Source organism: Eucyclogobius newberryi, unplaced genomic scaffold, assembly GCF_026437365.1.
Source record: "Eucyclogobius newberryi isolate DKJ021-1_F unplaced genomic scaffold, fEucNew1.0.hap1 SCAF_8, whole genome shotgun sequence".
Taxonomy (NCBI): domain Eukaryota; kingdom Metazoa; phylum Chordata; class Actinopteri; order Gobiiformes; family Gobiidae; genus Eucyclogobius; species Eucyclogobius newberryi.
Genome location: NW_027316500.1, coordinates 32,336,877 through 32,346,611, shown reverse-complemented (window position 1 = coordinate 32,346,611; position 9,735 = coordinate 32,336,877). Strand labels below are relative to the sequence as shown.

Here is a 9,735-nt window from a genome sequence, read left to right as displayed (position 1 = left end):
GCGACATCCAAGATGCTCGCGTTTCGTCTCTTCGCTCCAAAGAGGTAGGTCTATTATCGTTGGCAACACATTGAAGATCTCTCCATCTCGGTCCGAAACCCTCCGGACTTCCCCCGGCATTATCCCCAGACGCTTCGCTCCGGCAGAAGCGAACGCCGAACGACCCGATGAAAAGACGGAGTGGATGCAGCAGCAGCAGACAGGGCGGGGGGGGGAAGGGTTCAAGTGTGTTTCAGGCTGGGCGTCGCCTCGGCTCCTCCTCCACCTCCCGGGGGCAGCTCCTCAGAGGCCGGTGAAGGTCAGGACGCGTCGAAGCTGTAACAAGAGGAAAACGCCGTCAGTGCGGTCGACGTGCTCAGGTCAGTTTGACTTTACTGTCCTTGTCCTGCGATTGACCCGTTCTTGGAGGTGGGCGGGTCAGATGTGTCTGGGGGCGGGTCAGATGTGTCTGGGGGCAGGTCAGATGTGTCTGTGGGCGGGTCAGATGTGTCTGGGGGCGGGTCAGATGTGTCTGGGAGCGGGTCAGATGTGTCTGGGGGCGGGTCAGATGTGTCTGGGGGCGGGTCAGATGTGTCTGGGGGCGGGTCAGATGTGTCTGGGGGCGGGTCAAATGTGTCTGTAGGCGGGTCAGATGTGTCGGTGGGCGGGTCAGATGTGTCTGGGGGCGGGTCAGATGTGTCTGGGGGTGGGTCAGATGTGTCTGGGGGCAGGTCAGATGTGTCTGGGGGCGGGTCAGATGTGTCTGGGGGCGGGTCAGATGTGTCTGTGGGCGGGTCAGATGGATGTGTCTGGGGGCGGGTCAGATGTGTCTGTGGGCGGGTCAGATGTGTCTGGGGGCGGGTCAGATGTGTCTGGGGGCGGGTCAGATGTGTCTGGGGGCGGGTCAAATGTGTCTGTAGGCGGGTCAGATGTGTCGGTGGGCGGGTCAGATGTGTCTGGGGGCGGGTCAGATGTGTCTGGGGGCGGGTCAGATGTGTCTGGGGGCGGGTCAGATGTGTCTGTGGGCGGGTCAGATGGATGTGTCTGGGGGCGGGTCAGATGTGTCTGTGGGCGGGTCAGATGTGTCTGGGGGCGGGTCAGATGTGTCTGGGGGCGGGTCAGATGTGTCTGGGGGCGGGTCAGATGTGTCTGTGGGCGGGTCAGATGGATGTGTCTGGGGGCGGGTCAGATGTGTCTGTGGGCGGGTCAGATGTGTCTGGGGGCGGGTCAGATGTGTCTGGGGGCGGGTCAGATGTGTCTGGGGGCAGGTCAGATGTGTCTGGGGGCGGGTCAGATGTGTCTGGGGGTGGGTCAGATGTGTCTGGGGGTGGGTCAGATGTGTCTGGGGGCGGGTCAGATGTGTCTGTGGGCGGGTCAGATGTGTCTGGGGGCGGGTCAGATGTGTCTGTGGGCGGGTCAGATGTGTCTGTGGGCGGGTCAGATGTGTCTGTGGGCGGGTCAGATGTGTCTGTGGGCGGGTCAGATGGATGTGTCTGGGGGCGGGTCAAATGTGTCTGGGGGCGGGTCAGATGTGTCTGGGAGCGGGTCAGATGTGTCTGTGGGCGGGTCAGATGGATGTGTCTGGGGGCGGGTCAAATGTGTCTGGGGGCGGGTCAGATGTGTCTGGGAGCGGGTCAGATGTGTCTGTGGGCGGGTCAGATGGATGTGTCTGGGGGCGGGTCAAATGTGTCTGGGGGCGGGTCAGATGTGTCTGGGGGCGGGTCAGATGTGTCTGTGGGCGGGTCAGATGGATGTGTCTGGGGGCGGGTCAGATGTGTCTGTGGGCGGGTCAGATGTGTCTGGGGGCGGGTCAGATGTGTCTGGGGGCGGATCAGATGTGTCTGGGGGCGGGTCAAATGTGTCTGTAGGCGGGTCAGATGTGTCGGTGGGCGGGTCAGATGTGTCTGGGGGCGGGTCAGATGTGTCTGGGGGCGGGTCAGATGTGTCTGGGGGCGGGTCAGATGTGTCTGTGGGCGGGTCAGATGGATGTGTCTGGGGGCGGGTCAGATGTGTCTGTGGGCGGGTCAGATGTGTCTGGGGGCGGGTCAGATGTGTCTGGGGGCGGGTCAGATGTGTCTGGGGGCGGGTCAGATGTGTCTGGGGCGGGGGTCAGATGTGTCTGGGGGCGGGTCAGATGTGTCTGGGGGTGGGTCAGATGTGTCTGGGGGTGGGTCAGATGTGTCTGGGGGCGGGTCAGATGTGTCTGTGGGCGGGTCAGATGTGTCTGGGGGCGGGTCAGATGTGTCTGTGGGCGGGTCAGATGTGTCTGTGGGCGGGTCAGATGTGTCTGTGGGCGGGTCAGATGGATGTGTCTGGGGCGGGTCAAATGTGTCTGGGGGTGGGTCAGATGTGTCTGGGAGCGGGTCAGATGTGTCTGTGGGCGGGTCAGATGGATGTGTCTGGGGGCGGGTCAAATGTGTCTGGGGGCGGGTCAGATGTGTCTGGGAGCGGGTCAGATGTGTCTGTGGGCGGGTCAGATGGATGTGTCTGGGGGCGGGTCAAATGTGTCTGGGGGCGGGTCAGATGTGTCTGGGGGCGGGTCAGATGGATGTGTCTGGGGGCGGGTCAAATGTGTCTGGGGGCGGGTCAGATGTGTCTGGGGGCGGGTCAGATGTGTCTGGGGGCGGGTCAGATGTGTCTGGGGGCGGGTCAGATGTGTCGGTGTAAAGCAGATGCTAAATTTGATCATTTCCAAAGCTGAGCCGCTGGAAACTAAAGACTCTAAGCTCAGATCGTAAAGGAGGCAAAGGACTAAACCAGGTCCAAACCAGGTCTAAACCAGCTCTAAACCAGGACTAAACCAGGTCTAAACCAGCTCTAAACCAGGACTAGACCAGGTCTAAACCAGAACTATACCAGGACTAAACCAGGTCTAAACCAGAACTAAACCAGGACTAAACCAGGTCTAAACCAAGTCTAAACCAGGTCTAAACCAGGACTAAACCCTGTGGTCTCCTCGCAGGAGGGCAGAGCTTTAATGAGTCCGACTCGGGGGATTGTGGGTCGGGCTTTAGACACAGACGACCTCAGAACATTATCTGTGGTTCTTCTTCTTCTCTAACATCACACACAAAGATCTAAGTAAAGTAAAGATCTAAGATCTAGGTCTTCCTCACCTGTCCCAGAGCCTCACCTGTCCCAGAGCCTCACCTGTCCCAGAGCCTCACCTGTCCCAGAGCTTCACCTGTCCCAGAGCCTCACCTGTCCCAGAGCCTCACCTGTCCCAGAGCTTCACCTGTCCCAGAGCCTCACCTGTCCCAGAGCCTCACCTGTCCCAGAGCCTCACCTGTCCCAGAGCTTCACCTGTCCCAGAGCCTCACCTGTCCCAGAGCCTCACCTGTCCCAGAGCTTCACCTGTCCCAGAGCCTCACCTGTCCCAGAGCCTCACATGTCCCAGAGCTTCACCTGTCCCTGAGCCTCACCTGTCCCAGAGCCTCACCTGTCCCAGAGCCTCACCTGTCCCAGAGCCTCACATGTCCCAGAGCCTCACATGTCCCAGAGCCTCACCTGTCCCAGAGCTTCACCTGTCCCAGAGCCTCACCTGTCCCAGAGCCTCACCTGTCACAGAGCTTCACCTGTCCCAGAGCCTCACCTGTCCCAGAGCTTCACCTGTCCCAGAGCCTCACCTGTCCCAGAGCCTCACCTGTCCCAGAGCTTCACCTGTCCCAGAGCTTCACCTGTCCCAGAGCCTCACCTGTCCCAGAGCCTCACCTGTCCCAGAGCTTGGTGTTCCTGCAGCCGTTAGTGCAGCAGCCAGCGGAGATCAGAGCTGGAACACACAGAGCAACAGCATCAATGACACCGTCAATAACAGGTCTATAACACAATCAATGACACCATCAATTACACCGCCAATGACACCGTCAATGACACCGTTTATGACACCGTCAATAACACCGTCAATGACACCGTCAATGACACCGTTTATGACACCGTCAATAACACCACTTCTTCACTGGTGAGGCTTCTTCACTCGTGAGGCTTCTTCTTCACTCATGAGGCTTCTTCACTCGTGAGGCTTCTTCACTCATGAGGCTTCTTCACTCGTGAGGCTTCTTCACTCGTGAGGCTTCTTCTTCACTGGTGAGGCTTCTTCTCTCATGAGGCTTCTTCACTCGTGAGGCTTCTTCACTCGTGAGGCTTCTTCTTCACTGGTGAGGCTTCTTCACTCATGAGGCTTCTTCTTCACTCATGAGGCTTCTTCACTCATGAGGCTTCTTCTTCACTCATGAGGCTTCTTCACTCGTGAGGCTTCTTCTTCATCGTGAGGCTTCTTCTTCATCGTGAGGCTTCTTCACTCGTGAGGCTTCTTCTTCACTCATGAGGCTTCTTCTTCACTCGTGAGGCTTCTTCTTCTTCACTGGTGAGGCTTCTTCTTCACTGGTGAGGCTTCTTTTTCACTCATGAGGCTTCTTTTTCACTCATGAGGCTTCTTCTTCACTGGTGAGGCTTCTTCTTCACTCGTGAGGCTTCTTCTTCACTCGTGAGGCTTCTTCTTCACTCGTGAGGCTTCTTCTTCATCGTGAGGCTTCTTCACTGGTGAGGCTTCTTCTTCACTCGTGAGGCTTCTTCACTTGTGAGGCTTCTTCAAACGGGATAAAACCAGCTCAAGTTCGTGTTCACTTTTGCTTCGCCCGATGATTTTTCCACGAGCGTTTTTCTGGCACAAACGTGGGAAAAGTGTGACGAGGCCGGAGCGGCCAGAGGCAGCTGTGGCCTGGTTACGCCGGTCACTCTGGACTGACCACACGTTACACAAGCAAACGCGCCGTGTTCGGTCACATAACACACACTGGCTTTTGGTGTCGGTCAACGTGACGAGAACGACACAAAAAACGCAGATGGACACGCGTTTTTCAGCTCAAAAGGGTCGTTTTAGGCATAATCGTAGCTTTAATCGGGCTATTAACGTTAGCATTTCACATTTTCGAGCTTAAAATATTGTCTGTAGTTGGAAAACACACGTGAAACTGCTGCAGCTCCGTTTGCGAGGTGGAAAATGGCATAAACGAAGCCCTTAAGCAACGTGACTGTGGAACGAACCCAGTAATGGTTTAAAACTGTGATATGAGACGCAACGATTCTGGGAAAAATCAAACGGAGCGATTGACGAGGCTCAGAAAAACGAGACTAAACCAGCGTGAACGGAGCACAAATACAGCTCCAGGCAGCGAACGATGTCGTAATACGAGTTTAAACATCAATAAAGTCAGTTTTGCATGAAATCTGCAACTGACGGTACGAATAAAGAGTAAACTAAACCAAAACTAATGGAAAAAAGAAAGAATAACAATCTTATTTGTATGTTCCAGAGCTTAAAGTGCAATTATTTGACTTTATTTGGTGAATTTGTACCTGTTGTACATATAAATGATAGTTTTACATCAATAAAGCAGGTATTTGTGGAGAAAACGTTGAAAAATGTGTAGAAAATGACAGAAAGTGACATCACACCAGAGACAGGAAGTGACATCTTTTCAACAAAATTCAACAAAATAAAGTTGTTTTCATATACATTTCATTTGTCTAAAAAAGTGAAAGAAAAAAAGTGACATTGGATGAGCTTTGGCGCAGTGCTTGCTGGGTAATTTCCTAGTGTGACGACATCAATTACAAACAGGAAATAGAATTATAACCCTAAATTAAAAAAAATCTGTGATAAAATGTGTATAATTTGTAGCAAAATTTTAAATATATTCATCTTAATTGCATTTGAGTTCAATGAATCCAAACATAATAATAATTAAAATTTGACTCTCTGCTCACTTCAAAACTTGATCATACTTTAGAATTTACATCGAGTTTTAGTTTGAAGTATTAGTATTAAAGGAGGAATTGGACTTTATGGACGGTTATGTTTGATTCATATCTATAATTACTACACGCCACGTCAGCACTTTCAGCACAAAAGTTATCCAGCTTTTTCTTTCACCTCAAAAAGTTGTTCCTTGTCAAGAACTTTAAGACGAAGGTGGATTTATGGAGCTGAATCTAAATAACGAGGCGGCGAAACGTCTCTGGATTCCTCTGAAAAACACTCAATCTCGTCTGTCGTCCACGAGCAGAAATAATAAGCCGCTCGCACGAAACATAAAGGTGCAAATAAACCGCATTTATATCCATCGCGCGGCTCGTTAGCGACATTTACGCGCTCGTTTGCCATGGAAAACGGCGTAAACAACCGCGCGAGCATGGCCGGGCGAATCAGGCGAGCGCCGTAAACAAAAACACAACAAAAACCACAAAAGGTGCAATAAAAGAGACGACAAAGACAAACACGAGGCACGTTTTATCGTCTAAAACTGACAGAAAATGTTGACTGGAAGTGGGCGGATTCAAGGCTCTTGTTGGGGCGGGGTTTGACGTCGCCGTGGCAACTGTGGGCGAGACACAGCCGAGCATGATGGGTAACAGGAAGTGCTCCCGGTGGAGGAAACGTGAGGGTTTTGTGAGGTGGAAGTGGACGATTACGCGTGTCCTGAGGTTTGAATATTAAAGATTAAGAGGGACATAATTCAATAATAAAACGTCTTTAGGACAAACACTCGGGAGCGCGCGAGTTGGGAGTGTTTTTACTGTAGCAGGTCGTGTTTACAGTGAAGTACAGTCCACGTTCTTCCTCTGTCCTCTCCGTCCTCTCCGTCCTCTCCGTCCTCTATGTCCTCTATGTCCTCCTCGTGCACAAAGGAGCAGGTGCCTCCGTCTGTTTAAACATAATATATTCTAATAAATGCAGACGTCCCGTGTTTGTGAGGCAGAGGCGCCTTTTATGTTCCGGACGGCTCCAAATCTGTTCTGTAGCGCTCTTCTCTCCTCTCTCCTCTCTCCTCTCTCTCCTCTCTCCTCTCTCTTCTCTCCTCTCTCCTCTCTTCTCTCCTCTCTCCTCTCTTCTCTCCTCTCTCCTCTCTCTCCTCTCTCCTCTCTCCTCTCTCCTCTCTTCTCTCCTCTCTCCTCTCTTCTCTCCTCTCTCCTCTCTCTCCTCTCTCCTCTCTCCTCTCTCCTCTCTTCTCTCCTCTCTCCTCTCTCTCCTCTCTCCTCTCTCTCCTCTCTCCTCTCTCCTCTCTCCTCTTTCCTCTCTTCTCTCCTCTCTCCTCTCTCCTCTCTCTCCTCTCTCCTCTCTCCTCTCTCCTCTCTCCTCTCTCCTCTCTCCTCTCTTCTCTCTTCTCTCTTCTCTCCTCTCTCCTCTCTCTCTTCTCTCCTCTCTCCTCTCTCCTCCTCCTCTATGGCCTTCAGTTTGAGGTGAGAACAATGACCTGAGCGTTCTGGACGTCACTCACACATCGTGGACTGTCCTAGTGTTAAAGCTGAAAATGTTCAATATGATTAAATTAAAGCTACATTTAAGGTCCGGCTCATGTTCCGGCTCATGTGGCTCATGTTCTGGCTCTTGTGGCTCATGTTCCGGCTCATGTGGCTCATGTTCCGGCTCATGTGGCTCATGTTCCGGCTCATGTTCCGGCTCATGTTCCGGCTCATGTGGCTCATGTTCCGGCTCATGTTCCGGCTCATGTGGCTCATGTTCCGGCTCATGTTCCGGCTCATGTTCCGGCTCATGTGGCTCATGTGGCTCATGTTCCGGCTCATGTTCCGGCTCATGTGGCTCATGTTCCGGCTCATGTTCCGGCTCATGTGGCTCATGTTCCGGCTCATGTTCCGGCTCATGTGGCTCATGTTCCGGCTCATGTTCCGGCTCATGTTCCGGCTCATGTGGCTCATGTTCCGGCTCATGTTCCGGCTCATGTGGCTCATGTTCCGGCTCATGTTCCGGCTCATGTGGCTCATGTTCCGACTCATGTGGTTTCATGTTCCGGCTCATGTGGCTCATGTTCCGGCTCATGTGGCTCATGTTCCGGCTCATGTGGCTCATGTGGCTCATGTTCCGGCTCATGTGGCTCATGTTCCGGCTCATGTGGCTCATGTTCCGGCTCATGTTCCGGCTCATGTTCCGGCTCATGTTCCGGCTCATGTGGCTCATGTTCCGGCTCATGTTCCGGCTCATGTGGCTCATGTTCCGACTCATGTGGCTCATGTTCCGGCTCATGTGGCTCATGTTCCGGCTCATGTTCCGGCTCATGTTCCGGCTCATGTTCCGGCTCATGTGGCTCATATTCCGGCTCATGTTCCTCTGGTCAGGATCATAAGTTCCTGTGGTCAGGATAATAAGTTCCTGTGGTCGTCAGGATCATAAGTTCCTGTCGTCAGGATCATAAGTTCCTGTCGTCAGGATCATAAGTTCCTGTCGTCAGGATCATAAGTTCCTGTCGTCAGGATCATAAGTTCCTGTCGTCAGGATCATAAGTTCCTGTCGTCAGGATCATAAGTTCCTGTGGTCAGGATCATACGTTCCTGTGGTCAGGATCATAAGTTCTTGTGGTCAGGATCATAAGTTCCTGTGGTCGTCAGGATCATACGTTCCTGTGGTCGTCAGGATCATAAGTTCTTGTGGTCGTCAGGATCGTAAGTTCCTGTGGTCAGGATCATAAGTTCCTGTGGTCAGGATCATAAGTTCTTGTGGTCAGGATCATAAGTTCCTGTGGTCGTCAGGATCATAAGTTCCTGTGGTCAGGATCATAAGTTCCTGTGGTCAGGATCATAAGTTCCTGTCGTTAGGATCATAAGTTCCTGTCGTCAGGATCATAAGTTCCTGTGGTCAGGATCATAAGATCCTGTGGTCGTCAGGATCATACGTTCCTGTGGTCAGGATCATAAGTTCCTGTCGTCAGGATCATAAGTTCCTGTGGTCAGGATCATACGTTCCTGTGGTCAGGATCATAAGTTCTTGTGGTCGTCAGGATCATAAGTTCCTGTGGTCGTCAGGATCATAAGTTCTTGTGGTCAGGATCATAAGTTCCTGTGGTCAGGATCATAAGTTCCTGTGGTCAGGATCATAAGTTCTTGTGGTCAGGATCATAAGTTCCTGTGGTCGTCAGGATCATAAGTTCTTGTGGTCAGGATCATAAGTTCCTGTGGTCAGGATCATAAGTTCCTGTGGTCAGGATCATAAGTTCCTGTGGTCAGGATCATAAGTTCCTGTGGTCAGGAGCCGCTGGAGCGACGTGGACAAAAGTTTGTTTGAATTATATTTAAAAAGTCAATGACCTGAACAAAAGAATTACACGCTGCACATTATTGAACAATGAGGTCACGGACTGGCGTTTAGTCCTGGTTTAGACCTGGTTTAGACCTGGTTTAGACCTGGTTTAGACCAGGTTTAGACCGGGTTTGGACCTAGTTTAGACCAGGTTTAGTCCTGGTTTAGTCCTGGTTTAGACCTGGTTTGGTTCGGTAGAGTTTTATTGATCTGTGAGAATCTTCACAGTCTTTAAAGTAAAGGTCAGACAGGACAATAACAGACAAATAAAACTGGACTTATGATTGAGAGAGAGAGAGAGAGAGAGAGAGAGAGAGGGGGAGAGAGAGAGAAAGAGAGAGAGAGAGAGGGGGGGGAGAGGGAGAGAGAGAGGGGGAGAGGCAGAGAGAGAGGGAGAGATGGAGAGGAGAGAGAGAGAGGGGGAGAGAGAGAGAGAGAGAGAGGGGGAGAGGGAGAGAGAGAGAGGGGGGGGAGAGGGAGAGAGAGAGAGAGAGAGAGAGGGGGGGGAGAGGGAGAGAGAGAGGGGGAGAGGGAGAGAGAGAGAGAGAGGGGGGGGAGAGGGAGAGAGAGAGGGGGAGAGGGAGAGAGAGAGGGGAGATGGAGAGGAGAGAGAGAGTGTTATACCGACAGTGAACAGCAGGGGGCATTTGATCAATCACAGAAAA

General features: G+C 52.4%; 1 protein-coding gene across 1 annotated transcript in view; it reads right to left on the bottom strand.

Moving 5' to 3' along the window:
- Positions 1-268: 268 nt before the first annotated feature.
- The window catches only part of LOC140351355 (uncharacterized), a 33,619-nt gene continuing 24,152 nt past the window's right edge, over positions 269-9,735 (bottom strand). The window contains exons 3-4 of the mRNA XM_072437163.1: positions 3,691-3,748; positions 269-315 (exon numbers count right to left, since the gene is read on the bottom strand). Coding sequence (XP_072293264.1) covers positions 300-315; positions 3,691-3,748 — 74 coding nt within the window. The 3' untranslated portion in view covers positions 269-299. The remainder of the gene's footprint in view (positions 316-3,690; positions 3,749-9,735) is intronic.